Source organism: Eleginops maclovinus, chromosome 3, assembly GCF_036324505.1.
Source record: "Eleginops maclovinus isolate JMC-PN-2008 ecotype Puerto Natales chromosome 3, JC_Emac_rtc_rv5, whole genome shotgun sequence".
Taxonomy (NCBI): Eukaryota; Metazoa; Chordata; class Actinopteri; order Perciformes; family Eleginopidae; genus Eleginops; species Eleginops maclovinus.
In genome coordinates this window covers 18370089-18388804 of record NC_086351.1, presented here as the reverse complement: position 1 = coordinate 18388804, position 18716 = coordinate 18370089, and the positions used below count along the sequence as shown (strand labels likewise).

Genomic DNA, 18716 nt, shown 5'->3' with positions numbered 1-18716 from the left:
GATGTATGACGACAGCCTTCAGACGCACTCAGACAAACGAGATAAAAGTCACCCAGACTTTAATTTCCCAGCATTTCTTTCATTGTTTTACAGCGTTCTGAGGGATGTCGAATCAAACAATAGCCTTTTACTATGTGTTTGAACCCGGTGCACCGCGAGCGTGTTTGTGAGAAACTCTATCATAAAACGGGATATGAACGGAAAAAACTAAGAGAGCGAGCACGGTTTCAACTGATGTCTTCCAGTTGTGTGACCTCTCTTTCCTTCCCCGTCTTTTTTCTGTCTCTCTGCCTCTCTCGGTTTTAATAGGGCCAGCTGTAGAGTCTGGCACTCTTGGGAAACACAGTAGAGTGTGGCTGGAGTTGAGGCTGAATGAGCCTGAAATTGGGGCTGGTGGTGGCGGGGGTGCATGCTGGGGGGGCGAGCACTTCCGACCATTTTCCCCATGCAATACACCATGCAGTCTGGAGCGTTGGCAGGCCGCCGCCAACCCTCTCCCCTTCGTCTTTCCTTCATTTCCTTCCTTTCCATCCTACTTTTCTTCCTCGGTCTCTCAACAACCATCTCCTTTTCCCTTTCCCTCCTGATTTCCACCTTCCCACCTTCTTTTCTTCCATTTCCTATTCTTCTTCCTGCAGTCCTGCTTTCTGACAATTACTTTTTGGTAAGGACCCTCTCCAGGCGTCTGCTCAGCGGCACGCATAACAAGTCTAGAAAGTCTTCCCCTCTCCCCTCTTTCTATCACTTTCAGAGCAGGCCAGAAACGAGCGTCCAAGGACTACGATAAATAGCTCAGGTCCTTGGAGTCACTCTCCCCCCTCTAGACGCCTGCTCTAGTACCATATCGGGTCCAGACCTGCTTCCGAGTTTTGACAGGTCCCTGACCCACGCCAGAGCGGTTCAGCTGGGTTGGAACTGCGTGTGTGTGTGTAATAATTGTGGGTTTGTGTGTGTGTGAGCGAGGTTGGTGGGTGTTTTTCATCAGACTAATGAATAATACGTCTGAGCTGAGAGAAGAGTATCAAGCGGGAGGAAGAGAGGAGGAGAAAGGAGGGGGGAGGAGAGGGGAGAGGTAATGACTATCAGATGGTGCTCTACTACTGTGCTGCTGCCGCCACCGCTGCTGTTGCTGCTGCTGCTGCATCCTTAAAGGAGAACAGCCCTCAACTGAACAATTCACTTATGTGATTATTATTCTCTGGGTCTGAGCGATCATCATTGTGAAAAAAATAAAGTGAGACTTGAGAGTCTAGTGTCTAATTTCATAATAAACCTGGTGCAAAGGACAGCAGACCTTACTAGTATAATGAATGACTCCATTCAGATAGACTTATTGCTCTTTTGATTAACCTGCTCTAGGTAACTCACTTTAAAGCTGCTATTTTCAATGTATTCTTCTTAAATATTATCTAAGGAGAAAAGAAAACAATTGTCAAATAGATATTAGGAGTTTTACGTACATCCTCCAACACAAAAGGAAACTCCTGTTTCCAGGATAACTGAAATGCTTGGTTGCACTCCTACTCATAAACTGTATATACCTGTCTCCATTTTGTCATGTTTGCCATATCAGTGCAGCACATGTATAACAATCAACACAGAAATGGCTTACTCCTTAGCTACTTCCATTATGAATTCCATTGTTACATTTAAAATACATAGTTTTTATATGGAAGTCATATACAGTATATATATACTACTTGACCAATAGAGCAAATCAGTTGCTTGATTGTCAGACGTAGCATTTTATTTTTCCCGGGCAAATGGGCAAGCAATATTGTTAGCCCTATAGTGAATACTTTGGTGTCCGAATATTTTGGTTCACTATAAAAGCTTCAGAGCAGCATTTTTAGTTACAACAGGCTTGTTCTCTATCTGCTGGATGTGTAAATAAATACCGATGCATCCCCATTTTTCTAAATGGTTCTTTGAAACTCTCAAATGGACCCTTCACGCCAAAATACAGAGCAGACAGAAATATATACACACAAGCAAACAGAGAGAGAGGAGTGTAGCAGAATTGTCTATTGGCCATCAACACATTATTATAGGCTATTTAATTTCACATGACTTAAAAAACAGGAACGTAGCCATTCAAATAACTGTAATGCCCATCAAAAGTACTGCTTACTAACATAATTAACATTTGAACAAAAACACCTACACAGGTGTGTTCAACTAACATCACCAATAAGTCCTCTCTGATGACTGTGTGAGAGTTGAACAACTTCAGCTCTCATTAGCTCACCTGTGTATGTGTGCAGGGCCTAACAGATAATGTTGATTCCGCTGCCCACCTGTGGCAGAAACCGTTGTTACTTGACTTATTATTCGAATTAAAAAGCAATTAGTGTTCTCTTCACACATCTTAACATACTAATGTTACGATAGTGTATCCATGATTCGTAATGAACAAGCAGCAGCGTCCAGTTTGGATGTAGGCCTACTTACGTTAAGCAGCTAGCTCACTGTTAGCCCCGGTGACGGGAGTACAGACGTCCCTATCTCTCGGTGACGCCGTGTGGATCCTCAAGTCATCTGAATTAAACCGTCTGCAATTTGTTTTGCTGCATGTCGGAGTTACCGGTTAGCTGAAGGTGTATTTCTCCTCTCATGGCGGAAGCTCAGACTGTTTTCACTGAACGAACAGGAGCTTTCATCATACAACATCAGGTAACATGACGACACAGAAATGTTGAAGTGAGGCATATTGGAGAGATACGTTTTGATTCCCTTTATCGCAGAAAGGTAAATAGTATTGTTCAAATTGGAAAACTTTTTTGCAAGGATGTGGGTTTGGTATTTTAACATTTGTTGTGAGCACTTTGTCTGTTTCTCCTTTTCTTCTTCACAAACACATTGACTGAAAAATACTTCATGTCATTTTTAGTCTTATCTATTTAGCTTTAATGAAGCATGATTTAATTTTTTTCCCCTTCAGATTTGAATGTTACTTTATATATATAATATATAAATCAAGGACTGAACATTTGAACTAAACAATATGATTTAATATTTTAAAGGTTTTTTTTTTTTTAATCAAGTAGAAGCTTCATAAAACTGTCCGACAACCTGTGTTCTCTATGTAAGGCACAATCAGCATGATTATGTAAAATGCAGAATCCATGTAGTGGACTTAGGTCAACACTTGATGTAGTTTCATGCGAATGTCACCATTACTGTGCTGTAATGTAGCTATTTACTTTTCAAACAACATTCTTCTGGTGAACTGCAGCCATGTGTGATTATGAAAAGACATAAAGTCTACATTATACTCAGTCAAATGTTTTCTGGCCTGCGGGCAACAATTCTGAGAGAAATGGATACTGTGTTAGAGCAGCCACACACTCCTGGGAGATGCAAATGAGAGGAAGATCATGCTAATGCATGTAATGACGGACCACAGTGAGGGAATGGGTTGGAAACACTCCTCCAGAGTGGGCACTCACAAATATATGTGCAGCCAGTCTAAACACAGTCATTAATCAGGGTATCTGGGTCTAAATCTACGTGTTGTTGCCATTCTCTACTTTATGTCATATCAAAAGTGTATACAAATAACTATCATAAAATATATTTATAAATTCTCAATTTTCCTTCTATCGAAAACAAAAGGTATTACAAAATAAATGTGTGCAGCTGTTGTGCATAGGACTGGGTAAAGGCCATGGATATGAGAGGGATGGTATAATCTAAAGGGGGAAAATAGTTTAGGTGTTGAGTTCAAATATAAACACTTTTTTTCTCCAGAATTGCTGACTCCTTTAACTCTTAACACTCCAAACTGAGCAGAGTATCAGAGAATGTCTCAGACTATTCTGTTGAATCTCACCACAGAACCAAACCCCATTGTTTACAACATCATGCTGTCATGATTTTCTCCCATGCAAGAGCAATGAGCTGTTGGATTGCCATTGCAATGTTGGCGTTCAAAAGACAACGTTTGTTTCATTCTGTGATTTTGTTATTTTCAGTCCGCTTTCATTCAGGGTTTTGTTATTTCCAAAAGTAACATAACTGTAACGGCAATGACATGGGCTGTTGAATCTGGTACACTAACTGAGGTGGAGCCCAGGTGTGGGAATCTGATCTACAGTAGAGGTCACTGCAGAGGGCACCGGTTGCATGAAGGCAGGGCTTTTTTGTGAGTGACTTGAGGTAATGTAGATGCAGTCTGCGTCTCAGATGTTAAGAGTTGACAGCCAGGCGACTGTTTTCAAACACATTTGATATCCAGTGACCGGATGTATCCAATGAGAACTGCAGGAGAGTGGAAAACTATAAAACAAACTATAAAATGAAAGAGTTTTCCATTTCATTCTTGGTCCGTAAGTTTTACAGCGGTTGTTTTCTAGTGAAGGAAATGTATTGTGAATTTGAATGTCCAGTGTGGCGACGCAAATACCAAATGTTGAATATTAAATGAAGCTTAATAGAGTTCATGGAGTACCAACACCTAATGCTTCCTGGTTTATCTTGTTATATTATAGGAAACATTCTGTATTATGCCATCCTGACTGCTCCCAGCACTTCCTGTATGTACTGTAATCCACCACTGCAACCAGCACTGGCCTCACTTCAAACAGTCAATACCACAGCATAAATACTATGGCTGTGATTGAAGGCTAGAGATAGATACAGAGAGTAAGGAAGGAATGAGTAGAGGAGAGAAGAGTGATGAATGCTGACTGTAACATTGTGTAACTCTGACAGATTATTCATTGTGCTATTAGTTTTCAGCAGCAGCTTACAGTTGCCAATCTACACAAAAGAGGCATACCAGAAATGGCAGTTGGGTTTAGAGTTTTCAATAATGCACTACTGAGGATTACACACTTCATAGTTGAGTTTTACATAGGTTGTCAACCTTTAACCACTGCACAGTTGAAGCAGGAAACAAAATGTTAAGGTCAGCCAGTTCCATGGAAGAGTTAAGTTCCACAATCATGGCTAATAAAACCCCAAAGACTTTATGAAGGAAAAGCAGATTAAAGTTTGATAAAGGCTGTACAAAAGCTTTGGCAAAATCTGAGGGAGAATTTTCCAAACTGCTACATCACCTCCATGCCTTTTGTTCACGTATTTAATCAGTATTTGTAGCTAGATGGATGGATCTCTTTCAATCTCTTCTGTCTTTCATTAGTTTTCTCCCACTCTTTTTTATTTTTTTATTCCCCCTCTGTCTTTGCTCCCTTCGCTGTCTGTTCTCGTTTTTTCTTCCCTTCCAGAAGAAGACAGATTGTTAAAGGGAGTGTTAGTGAGTAAAGTAGCAGCTCCCCTACAATAAACCCCTGAGCCTCCCCTTCATCACCAAAAAACTCCACCCAAAAGTCTGAATCCCTTGAGGGCAAACGACTTGCAGACCCTCCAGCGTCACAGCTTGTACAGATAAAAGTCTTCATCCATGGCTGAATGAACTCAGTTCCCTGCTTTAACCACGAGCCCAGACTGAACCATCTAACGCTGCGGCCGCCCGCCACGCCGCCTGCTGTCCAGGGACAAACACGGCCCAGACGTGGAGGCCGAGGGAAGAAAAGAAGACACATGGAGGCAAACTCTTTCTCCACTACTCAAGCTTCTCAGCTTCTTGCTGTCAAGAAAGTAGTTTAACAAAACATCCGATTGTGCAAACCAAAGTCCCAGTCCCTCCTCTTGGTGAAAGTCTGCTCTGTTATGGAAGTATATTGACAACTGAAGACTAAAGTCAAATTTAGTTTGAGTGAGTAGTATTGAAAATCTAATTTATTTGTAATGATTTTAATAATTTGTTATAGGCTGTGGCTGAATTGAGCATTACAGCATTTTTAGAATAGGCGTGGTGCCAATCCGACACACGGCATGAATAAATCAGACGGCGATAAGGGGATCAGTTGGATCAACAGATTATGCAGACCTTACTCTGTCCCTCCAGATGTGGGTGTGTTCTGCTGCGGCTCGCTTGTCAAAAATGGTTTGCGAGGGACCTCTTGTGACCTTTTGTGACCTCAAGTGCTCCTAAGCTGCTAAAACAGCTGTAGAAAACGAAAAAGTAGATGTAGAAATGATTCAATTGAAGACAGGAGTGTGGTCAGCTATTATTTTGTGCTCTCTCAAACTTTTGTCATGAGTATGCTTCTATACTCCAAAACAATTTGGACAAGACACTTTGCTAGAGAAACTAGAAAATAAATGAATAGATTACGGAATTACAGTATATTGAATAATTTGATTTTCTGTGAACATTTGACCTCAAACAAAGTTTAAATAACTTTCTAGTCAGTTGTCTTTGCTGAAAAAATACATTAAAAAAAATAGGTCTTTGTTTGCAACATTTGATATTTGATATCACAGTCAAGTGTTATAGCTTTACTACTATTGTCAGATGACATCATTTTTTTGCTCTGTTTCTTTTCCATTTTAAGTCATAATCCAAGAAATTGAATATCTATATAAAATTCATACTAATAGGAAAATGTGTTTTAAAAGCCTTTGTGGTCACTATGGTGTCCAAGCCCCCCGAGCAAAAGGATGATGCAAGTTCGGTTTTAGTGTGGATTTCCCCTGAAACAAATCATCGTGCAGCCAAAACAAACTCCTGCTGATGGTTAGCCTCTTTTCTTCGGTCTCTCTGGCCTGCTTCTAGACAGCAGCCCAGGGACCCTCAGCACTCAGAGGGAGGAGCAGAGGAGTCCTCCGGCCCTCCCACTGGCTATAAGACCAGGGGCAGACGGAAACACTCAGACAACAGGCACACGTGGAGCAAAGAGGCAGGGACAGAAAAAAGGACTTGGAGAGAGAGAGACCAATAGAGAGCAGAGACAGTAAAACTGCTGCCACAGACTGGGAGTAGTTCTTTTGCTATTGGGATTGACACAGACAAATATAGAAACAAAGGACCAAGAAAGAGGTTTAAAGAGGAAAAAGAGGAAAAAATCAACAACCATTTGACTTCAACATACCATTTTACATTTCTTCCACAGGATTAAAAGAAAAAAGAACTGACATTCGGTATGTGAAGTTATTTTTGTATAAACCAAGGGAGAAAACTGCTGCTCTGAGGTCAAGCTGCTCTTGACCACTGACTAAGGATCAACTCGCTGACCTTTTATAACCCATATATCTGACTCACCTGGCTAAACTCATTTTGCAGAGAAGAAGGGGTAAAGTCAGAAGCATCAACAGAACATTTTCCAAGCAACTTCCGATAACAAACGTCACAACTTGAACCTCAACCAGTGTTTCAAGGATTGACTGGTAGCCGACAGAGCATTGTTTCTGAGAAGATGACATTTGCCATGCTGCGCACTGCGCCTCCCGCGGGCCGCTTCCTGTACGGCGACATCGCCCTCCTCTCCGAAGACGACGAAGAGAATGGCAGCGAGGGGTCTGGCTCCGAGGAGCGTACCACCAACTCTAACTTCCGCCTGTCCTCTTCGCCATCTGCCTTTCACATCAAGATGAACAGGAAGAGGAAGCTGTGCGGGGCAGGAGGGTGCGAAGGGGTAGGGGTAGATGTAGAGGCCATGATGGGGAGGCTCATCCCCCCGGGGTCTCCCCCTCTTGGGGAGGGTCGCCAGAGGACTGCAGCCAACGCACGGGAGAGGGATCGCACCAATTCTGTCAACACGGCATTCACAGCGCTGCGCACACTCATCCCCACCGAGCCTGCAGACAGGTACTGAGCAACATGAGTCAGGAGATTTTGTCTGATATTTTAATTTTTTCCATCTTGGAACTGAAATAAATGGTCCCTGATGTTATTCTGGAGAGCATATAACCTTAATCACTATTGAATTATTTTTGGGACAAGCCTGTTCTGTAATTGACACTGCATTTATGACAAGAGAGTATTTCCTATAACAGATGTGTCATACAGTTAGTGTCCAGGAAGTATCCACACACACATTTAAACTCGAGCATCTCTGTTGATAAGTTCTAATATGTTGCCCATTATTTAGAAGTACTATAATGCATGATTTAAAAATAAATCATGGTACACATTTTTTAAAATTACATTTTATAGCAAATAACCGAAATGTCCTTCTGAATCGTTGATTAGGAAGCTGTCAAAGATCGAGACGCTGCGCCTGGCTAGCAGCTACATCAGTCACCTGGGGAACGTCTTGCTTCTGGGCGAGGGGCTTCATGATGGACAGCCGTGCCACGCTCCCTCACCACCATTCTTCCACGTTAACTCCTCCCCCAGCCGAGGATCTGACCAATCGGCTCAGCCAAAGCACATCTGTACTTTCTGCCTCAGCAACCAGAGGAAAATGGTGAGCAGACACTAATTATAATTGAAAATATAAAAGGCCAAATCAAATAATAAAAAAAACAGTTTATAGTAAGATCTTAAACGAAACTGTGATATAATTATGATACAAGAAAATATTTAAAAGGTTTCATCTTTCAATGACTTGAACTATAATACAAACACGTGTTTGCATTAGTAATATACATTAATATAACAAATGTATATTATTACATTCTTTAGTTACTTTTAAACACTATAAACAAAGCGCTTGTTTCCTGAATTAAAAAATAGTAAGTGTGAAGAGAAATCTAGCCACACTGTAGAGTGAAGCTGCTTTTGGGAAACCTTGCAGTGCTTTAGGGTCAATTTGGTGTTTAAAGCTGACCTGAGATCAGTGACTGAGCCTATAAACCTGATTGGCCCTGAGGGACATTAAAAGCAGAACCTCTTTAAAGTCCTCTTTTGGGGTGAAGGACTGCATATTATTGTCCTACTGGGGGTTGGTTTCACCCGAGCAGGTGGCTTCAAAGTTCAAGGTGCTTTCTGAAGCTCAGTGGACATTTTAGTAGAGGTGATTGTTTTTGCCTTTTTCACGGTGACGTAAAAATGTGCACAAACGCAGGTTAAAACCACAACTGCTGTTTTTTTTCTTTCTTTTTTATAAATATGAATTTAAAGTTTACAAGAGAATTTCTGCAGCGAGGGAGATTTATGACCGGGAGCCCGTATAATCCGTCCAAAACCATGTGTATAATTTCAAGAATGTATTGACGTCAGACTGAATATAAGGAGGTTTTAATTATAAATGCTGAAAAACTGAACTGAGATTTGTAACTATCAAAAACGTTGTGCCATTGAATATTGATGTCACGTGAAAAAGAAAAAAAAAATTGTCCCAAAGCATCGACAAAGCTATTGGAATAAACAAAAAGATCTGGAAAAGATTCAGTTTAGGAATACGGCACAAATGAAAAATGATAAAAATCTACCATGAGTCAGATTCCTGCTTCACTGTCAATCTACACTTTAATAGAAATATAGAAAAAGGAGAACTTCATATAGATAAACTCAAATGTGATTGATTACACACAGAAAATAGACATAGTCAAGGACACCCTCCGTATAACAAATAGTCATTCTGATGAGAATAACAGCGAATGAATGATTCCTATCAGCTGTATGAAATCAAATGACTGCAGTCCTGACTCCAACAAACACAGGCTGTCTGTGCAGACATGACAGAGAAGTGGCGTCCACGCCACCCCCCCTCCTCTAACCTAGCGGCTGCCCATTTAGTAGGATTTATGGGTAAGGAGCTGACATCTGGCAGACTCCCCCGTTACCCCAGCAGTGTGTGAAAGCTAATACCCTCCTCAGTGTCTAAACCCAGAGACCCTTTAGCTGGGGGATAACCTGAGTCTCAGCAGTGTGCGTCTCCCCCCCGCCCCCCCTCTGAACCTTTTGTGAGTGAAAGCCTAGACGTCCTCAGCGTCTGAAACTCAGACACCCTCGACTGGGAGATAACCAGCCTGAATCAGTCTAACTCTCTCTTCTGTCTCCTTCCTTTCCTTAATTTTATCCCAAATTCTTCATTTTTATTCTTTTCGTCCTTCTGATTCTGTTTCACCTATTCGTCCTCGACTCTTGTCCCCCATCCCTCCCTAAAGGTCTCTGCATATCGATCAGCCGGCTGGAGGTCAGAGCTGTCAGTAGGAGCTGTAATACTATCTGCTGCTGTCAACTCACTGCTGCAGATCGGCATGACTGACCCGCAAATGCATGCTGGGTAGAAAACAATTTGGAAACTTTCTCGTGTCAAAAGTCTGTCATGTTGGGCTGTTTCTCATTAGCTCAGTAACAGCACACTATTTTTTGCACTTTAACTGTGTGGTGATGAGGTGAACATCATTTCATCTTGATTATCCTTCCATTTGTTTAAGTAATAAAGTTCAGGCCAATCACGAAAAAGGGGAAATGCAATTAGTTTGGGAAATATTTAGAAATGTTAACTTGTGCTTTCAGTATCTACGTATAACTTTATTATACTGTATCATTTCAAAAAACAATCCTCCCTGCTAGATACAGCTGACAAATAAGTGTAGTTTTAGTTTTGAATTGCTTTCTTGGACACTGTATTTTTAAGAAAATGTGTCTTAAACAGGACTAAACAGTGACTTGTCGGGGACTGTTTTCAGCGTTGGACTAATACACATTTGGTGCCCTAGTTAGACTTAACAGCAGCAAGATGGTGTATGAGAAATAGATAAAAAATGAAATACAGTGCGTATCAAAATGAAAGAACATGTCAGCCGGTGCAGCGGTGTGGTCATTGGTGTCATTTTTAGGAATTCAGAGCAGTCATGATCTTTAATTCGTAATGTGGGAACAACATGGACACTTATAATTATGTGTTCAATGTATGTGGACAGCAACATATGGATTCAACCTAAAAACATTTTTAAAATTAAATGGGATTATGTACCGTATTTGTCTATAATGTGATGTCAACTCGGCAAGTAATTCACCAAAATGTTATGGCAAATTTCTGAGGTGTCATTGTGAGTTTTTCCAATAGGGATCTATTTTTCCCCACTATTTTAGATCACATGAATGCAGCATTATTGAAGTTTTTCATAGTTTTGAGACAATAATTCGAACAGGTCTAAGTAACTGTATATCAGGTAACACTCATTCATTGTTGGTTTTGGTCCAACAACTAAAATATAGAATTTCAACAGACGTTTTCCTTTCACCTGGAATATGAATGGTTAACTCTGATTGGCAGGACCTGAGAGAATTTAATTTTCCCTGGAAAAGTGGCTGTACAGTGTTTAAGTGGGCTAAAGAGAAGAATCAGTGCTGGTGATTGCAGAGAGGAAACGATTGTGGAGGTAAAACGAGACGTTGTGTCCTGAGTTCTCTCTTTGTATGTTTTTATGGTCATTGAGGTTCATCACAGCTGTCAGCTCTGCTTAGAGCAGCTGCTTCAATTATGCTCATTTCCAATGTGGAAGAGGGTGAAAGTGAGAAAAGTGTACGCTCATTTCCTCTTATTATGTATGTATACAGTATAACTGTTTCAAAACAAACATACTTGTTGGAAATGACTACTGCACAGAGAGAGCTAAACTATCGCAGGTTACATATTCAGAGGAATGCTAATGTGATTTCATCATCTGTGTCACTTTCCGCACATGATTCAGAGAGATTTAGGGGAAGGACACATGATTTATTTCCTCTGGGGTCATGTTTTCAATTTTTTTCTTCGATTGTTTATCAACAAGATAACATAAATCTACTGTCTGAATTTCATGAACTTTTCATGTAATCAAATTAATGGTCTATTAATCTTGAAAAGTTAAGAAGTATTTTCTTCAACCTATACCTGTAAATGAGCTCTGTCAGTCAGTGTATCTGAACAATCCAGAAACACAATGCTTGGTTATCTTTTGACAGTGACACTGTTTCCTTAGATGTTTAGAGGCAATTACAGAACAGTGAAGATCCCAATGAGACTCTATGAAACTGCTAAACACTCTTTCCCCCTCAAGTCATTTCCTTTCAGTATCTTTTGACCAGAAGCCAAGCTATTCCTTTGTCGCTCACATATATCGTGAGAAATTTATATTTTTCCCAAAAACTACTCTTGGGTGGAGCACCAGCCGTTAGGCATGGACACACTGGAGCACAGCCTTCACATACTGATGCCTTTGATAAATGCAGTTCAAAAATACAGGGCATTACTGATGGCTGTACATCTGTAAATGAGATATGCTGGATTGAGGATAGAGCTAAGCAAGGGGATCCTTAAATCCCTGCGCTGTCGGCTTGATTGATGCAGATGTCCTGTTCAAGGCCTCTTTGCTTCAAATGGTCAGCGACCTGCCAGGTGCCCAGGTTCATCCTACAGCAGCAATCAAACCTGCACGATCACAGCCGCTTTAAACACTAAGGTGTTATTATCTCCAGTTTATCTGCTACATGTCTGTTAAATGACCTTAAAATGCAGTTGAGAATATGCAGCTCTACTTAATTTATCTAGGCTGCAGGTGAAGGTAGCATACAAGACCCCGAATTCCAAACGATATTAAGATGGTGTTTATTCAGTAATTCCTAAATACAAAAGAAAAAATTAATGCTTTTTTAGATAGTGTTAATCTGTCTGCTTTGTTGTCCTAAGTCTATAGTGCTCGAAGCATTTTTACAGCTTCCTCTTCAACTGTGGGTTATTTCTTTTGGCACGAAACAGTGAGAGGGTCAATTCAATTCAACGGCAAACGTAAACAGAAACTGAGATTCATCTGCCAGTAACATCAATCATGCTAAACTTTTTCCTTTTTAAAGCTGGATATGACAAGCACAAACATTTTCCTATATTTAAAAAAGTAAAAAGCTTATTTGACAAATTAAAAGAGACTTTATAAGTTTGGAAACCAAAAAAGAATCTGGCAAAAATAAAACTGCTATGATACTTATAGTGCGGTTGCCGTAAATAGACCATTGTTGCTTTGAGATGGTTACCATAAGTAGAGTTTACGAGCATTTTAAGGCACAACCCTGAACTTGAAGGAATCTTATTTAATTGGAATTTCAAGAAATTAAAAACAAACGTGTAAATTTAGCCAAACGGCAAACATACATGATGAATGCGGCTCTTAATATCGCAAACGGTTCTAATTTACATCTGGACCACAGTAAAACTTTTATATGTGATGATTTTTGTGGGTGGTTGGAAAGCTGGGCGTATGGAGAGACAGTGGCACTAAAACCGTACAATTGGAAACTGACTTATCTCTACTTAAGTGTGTGTGAATGTGGAAAAGTGTGTTGTTGACAAAGTCAGCCTGTGTGTCTGTGTGTTTTTTTGTTGTTGTGTGAAATGGATGTGAGTGACATAGAATGAGATATTTAAGTCCATGTGTGTGCACACACACACACACGCACACAGAGGCTGGCTTGCTCTCAGTGTCTGGAAGTCATTGGCAGTGCAGAGCGGAGCAACAAATGAGCTAATTGTTCTGTAAATGATTTATCCTCTGCTGAGGCCTGTACAGCCAGTGTTTAATTCAGCTGCCGCTATTAGAAACACATTGACGTTGGGCTTTGATGGTGATGTTAAAGAAGCCTGGAAACCACTCTCTGTGAAACGCCCTTGCTGCTTACACACACACATATGACACATACACACATCGTAGAACCACTGACACGCTCACATGCAGTGCACCACACACACTCTGACTTTTATCAAAACCATTTCTTTCTACCTCCATGTTTTTTTCTTTTCAGCCAGACGGCAAGTCATTGCTTCTTTCTAGACACTACAAAAAAAGACCCTCATGTATGATTACTCACTTAAATAGCGCTTTATCACGACTGTGCTTTCAACACGTTCTGTACTAATGGTGTGCAGGAAGTTGTGGAAAGAGAGATGGAGAAGGAGAGAAGCAGAGGCAGATAAATAGCCAGCGACTCAACATTATAATCAACTTGCCTATTTATCCTGCCATTTAGACAGTTGGTTTGAGACTGTGCTGAAACTACCCTTTGCGCCTTTATAGAGATCAAATGAAGCGTGCACCTTAAGAGAGCTTAAATACAGGAATAAGACGTGTGCAGCAGCACCCTAATGACTGCGGTTTTCACAGCAGTTTGGTTATTAGTCTGTTTTCACTGGAAAAAAGCATTGCGTCACTTGTGTGCATGAAGTAGACGTTTTGAGATCATACATGAAAACTAAATTATCCTAATTTGCTGATAATGCCTGTGTTGACTTGGAGTTAATGTTAAGTGTGAGCTTTGCCTGTTTGCTTCTCATTTCAAGCTATGCTAATGAGGTGCGTCGAAGCTAGCTAATATTCTGCAGGCAAATATATTCTTACCCACGTTTGGTGTGTGTCCCTGTGTGTGTGTGAGAGAGAGACTGTGCAGTCCTGCATGGACCTGTCTGTATATTTTCAGCACAGATGGAAGCATTTAAATCCTAATTTAACGCCAACAGAAGAAGTCGTGTCAGATAACTAACAAAATCTATTAGCAAAACTATCATTCTGTTGTCATTAGGTCTCCAGGGAGAGGGTTGCTCACGGAGCAAATTAAAACAAAACTAGGGAAATCTGATCCAGCCTAAGAGAGAATCTAAAATAAATCTATAACAGAGAGAAAGGCAGAGAATTGACTGTTCGAATTGTGCAGTTTCTTAGAACAATATCTACTGAGTCTAATGACATATTGGCTGTTGCAGGGTGCACATCTAAGCAGCAATGATAAAGTGCTGCTTGTAATGCAGCAGAATGAAGACTACCATTATGTCAGATTATCAAAACGTGGGAATGATTAAATGCATGTGTGGTTCTCTGGTGAGAATTACATCTGATTAGGCAATCTAAGATAAATCAAGTGTTTTTCAGCAGCCATGAAGATGCTTATTACTGAACCACAGTGAGCAGGGAGTACATGTCTGCTGCATCCAAGCCACATAATGGCAGACTGTGGCTTATTTGGTGTGTTAGTTAGCTTAATTCAGAAGCCGACATGCTATTTATTGCACCATTTTAACGTATGTCTCCGGTCCACTAATCGATGATCATTTATGAGGGTAATTACAGTTTCTATGAGACACTTGAGGGAACTGACACATATTCACATATTTTCACTTGATAAACTAAAGTTATTACTTTTCATGGTTGAATACCAATCTCTTTATACGGTTGTCGGGCCGGTACCCAAGTGGAATTATTTTTTCCAACCAGTCATCCTTCTTTAAATGCAGCCAGAGACTAAATTAGATGTTTGTATTTGACAGAAAGGCTTAACGCAGGGAAAGAGAGCGAGAGAAAGTATGGAAAATCTGCAGCTGTAGGTAAAGGAACAGCCCCGATTGAGTTACGGAAACTATAGTAAAGTTTGAATTGTAGAGTTGATAAGAAGCACTGTAGAGAGTTTTCTATCCTCTTATTAAAGTTTAGATAAGCTCCTTTCACCTTGATAAAACAATAATATTGTTCCAGCATGGTAATATCATCAAATCGCATCTAAAGTAAACATCATCAGGTAATCATATTAGCGTTGGACAAATCACCCCCCTGGGAGGCCAGAGGTATGTGTGTGTGTGGGTGTTTGAAGGAACAGAGAAACAGAAAGCAGGGATGTCATCCGACCATGCCATATTAGTCTTCATGAGGTTGTTTTGACTACCAGGCCAGCTTAACCCCCCCCCCCTTGTTTTGACTGAACACTCCAGCTGAACCGCTATACCAGCTACAGCTGTGCTTCCACATTCAGCCGGTTCCTACTAATTCCACTCATTTGGTGAATAATCCAATTGTAACGCATGACCAGTGTTTGATTACGATTATTTCAAGTTGCAACTTTCTCTTACCTGCCTCCAGCACTTTAATTTCCACTGATAAATACCATCAATTTTCCAAGGTGCCTCCAAGTAAACACTGGAGAGCACAACCGCACTTGTCTCATATGGCTGTTAGTTTTATAGTTTGTGTTTGAAGAAAGCAAAATAACAGCAATGCCTTAGGGAGGCCCAATGTTTTCCAGGCTGTGTGAAAAACATTCACTACTAAAAGAGACTATTTAATGTGTGAGTTGGCCAAGGTAGATTGGAGTAATTTAGGCAATCCAGACAGCATCCTTAATTTAATAAAACTTTTCTCCGGTCTGTGACTGACTTTAGCTTTTGTGATTACCCATACTAGTTTTTTTTATTATACAATCGCCTAAAAGCCACATTAACATATTTCTTTTTTAAATATTTACTTTTTTGTTGTGAGTGTTATAAACCAACCACTTTTAAGGTTAAGAAAATGATGTGGTTTTGATTAATATATTTAGCATATCATTTTGGACTTTTCATTTATAAGTCAAACACTTAAAATGTAAACACAATTATACAACTGTTGAATCCTGCTTCTGCAGATTTGATAGGGAAACGTAGAAAAAGTACATTTGTAGAATTATTTTCCAGGTACCTTCAGTACCAGTATATGGTTGATTTGTTAATAAAACAAGTCTAATGGTTGCAATGCATTGTGGTATATTAAGTTATCGAACAAACAAGTGATGGTAATGCTCCATGTGTAGATGATAGCAATGATCCTCTGCTGCAGCTGGGGGAGGAATGGCTCCTCTCCATCAGTGGGAGGACTGATTCCTGTCCAGATCTTATGATCTCACTCTCTCATTACCGCCTGATACCCTTCCAAACACCTACCCACCTTTGTTGATGTCAGTCAAACAGATTTTTTCCAAACACCTACACCTTGTGCACGGTCTGGGAGGAAATGTGTAACAGGTGTTCGGCTGATGAGGGGAAGGGGCCAAGAGAGTTAGACGATATGAGAAGGGGAAAGAAAAGTCAAGGGAGGACAGGCGTGCAGAAAAGCTCACACACTCTAGTCAACACTTTCACCCAGCACCTTTATGTACTTTTACTAATATAGTATGGTTTATTGATTACATTTTTGTCCATGAAAATCAAACACACCTCCTGTTTTAAAATCCTAAGATAATTTTCCAGTCCTCAAATCAAATGTCAGCCCTGAAAAGTAATTAGTGGGACCGGGATGACGCGTGTTGCATATCACTCAGCGATGAAATCCCTCGACTGGAGCTAGGAAAGCGAGCGGTAGATGGCCTGAGAATGGAGCAGAGCAGAGGTTAGGTGAGGAGGGAAAATGTGATGTTATTTTTCCTGGCCAGATAGAAAGTCTCCTCACCAGCCAGGAAATCAAAAGCTCTCTCTGTTCTGATACCACAGATAAATGAGAAGCATATCATCGACTCATGATGTCACTTTTCAGGCTGTAATAAACCCAGCTAATGTACAGCATGCGTGCTACTGTACACAATATGTGTGCAGTCAAGGTTCACTTATTTCATCAACCACGGTAAAGTTCATACATTACAACCAGCCACTCACCCTTTTTTCTGGTCTTATTCCTTTGCTAAGATGTACTATTCCTTTAGATTGATTTTGGTTTTTCCCTCTTTTTTAACAGAACAAAGACAGAGACAGGAAGACGGCCATCAGAAGTTAACAATGGAGACACGACCCACACGGATGAAATGCAGCGACGTTAATGCAACTTGAAAACTTTTGATGCATTTCAAAGACTTTTGAAGGACTTCTTCAGCACTTCCAGGACTTTTCAAGGAACTTAACCAAGCTTTTTTTCTTACTTTTTCTATCACTTTACAAGAACTTTTTACTTTTTGTCGGGTATTTTCAAAAGAAAATCTGAAACAGTACTTTTTAAAGGTCAATCACATGCTTATCAAAGACCCTGACCTGCCTTTCAACATGTATAAGAGACTTTTTACTGTATTGTTCAGAGACTCCGTGACTCTTTGTTCTAAGGAACTAATGGCACATGATGGAAAAACACAGCTTTGATGAAAACAAGTTTGTCTTTCATATGTTCTGTGTTATTAATGTGTAAACTGAAATATAAATGTATATTTATGTGACATAACATTATATAATGAAAGTATGTTATTTAACCAACATTGACATTCACAAAGTGCAAAGGTGCAAGAACATTAGCTAATGGCACAATTTATGGCATCCTAAAACGACATGCTGGAATTTTGTGGTATTGTTTATTTCTAATGATCATCTCTGGAAATGTCCTAATAATGCTGGAAAATAACTCAAGATGACCAATAAATTGTTTGTATATCTGGGACTGAATTTCATGTTGATCTTATTTTGTCTTTTCAAATCCTCCCATACTCCAACCAATATAAACGTTTCAATTTAAATTGAACTTTTCAAAGGGTTTCGTTACATCAGTTTGGTCATAAATGGATTTATAGGAGAAATGTTGAAGTTTCAAATAAATTCCTCCTGAAAAGAAGCAGACCATCAAGCACAAGTTGAAGTTTCACTCTGACTACACCTGTAGCTAACATCAGCCTAACTTCTTTTACTTTTGTCCGTCCGTCTTTTTCTTTCTTTCCCTACGCTCTCCTTTCTTGCTGTCTTTCTTCTCTTCTGGGGCACAGAGATCAGAGCAGACAGAGAAGGACAGGGTTTTGAAGATGAGGCGGACACGAGGGGATTGAGGAGCAGAGGAAAGACGAAGAAAAAAGAAAGGAGAGCAGAATCGAATCTGCAGGTACGGCTGTTTGGACATCTGCCCGTGTCCCCTCGCTGTCCTTTCCTTTACCTTTCCACATGCTCTTTCTCTCTTTCCTCCTCTGCTCTTCCTCTCTTTTCCCTGGAGTGCCACTGGCCAGAGTCTGGCTGGTGATGGCTTTCCAGCCTGTTTAGCCACGCACCACCTACCCTCTCCTTGCCTCCTTTTTCTCTTTTATTTCGAATTATCAATGCATCTAATCTTCATACTTATTCTTTATTTTTTATATTTTTGTGATTATCTTTTACACCTCTTACATCCTTCTCTTTGCGCATTTCTCTAATCTTTTCCTCTAAGTCTATCCACTGCCCTCCAAGGGAAATGATCAGGGC

At 40.3% G+C, this 18716-nt stretch overlaps 1 protein-coding gene across 2 annotated transcripts; it reads left to right on the top strand.

The window, feature by feature from the left end:
- Positions 1–2284: 2284 nt before the first annotated feature.
- On the top strand, positions 2285–17931 carry LOC134861472 (basic helix-loop-helix transcription factor scleraxis-like). Of its 2 annotated transcripts, none has more exons than XM_063878696.1 (4): positions 2285–2673; positions 6960–7654; positions 8039–8255; positions 17245–17931. In XM_063878696.1, the coding sequence occupies exons 2-4, from the start codon at positions 7263–7265 to the stop codon at positions 17281–17283; spliced, it is 648 nt and encodes a 215-aa protein (XP_063734766.1). In that variant the 5' UTR covers positions 2285–2673; positions 6960–7262; the 3' UTR covers positions 17284–17931. The 2 variants fall into 2 exon arrangements, with proteins under 2 accessions (XP_063734766.1, XP_063734765.1); XM_063878695.1 differs by having other exon boundaries at positions 6623–7654.
- The last annotated feature ends 785 nt before the right edge of the window (positions 17932–18716 follow it).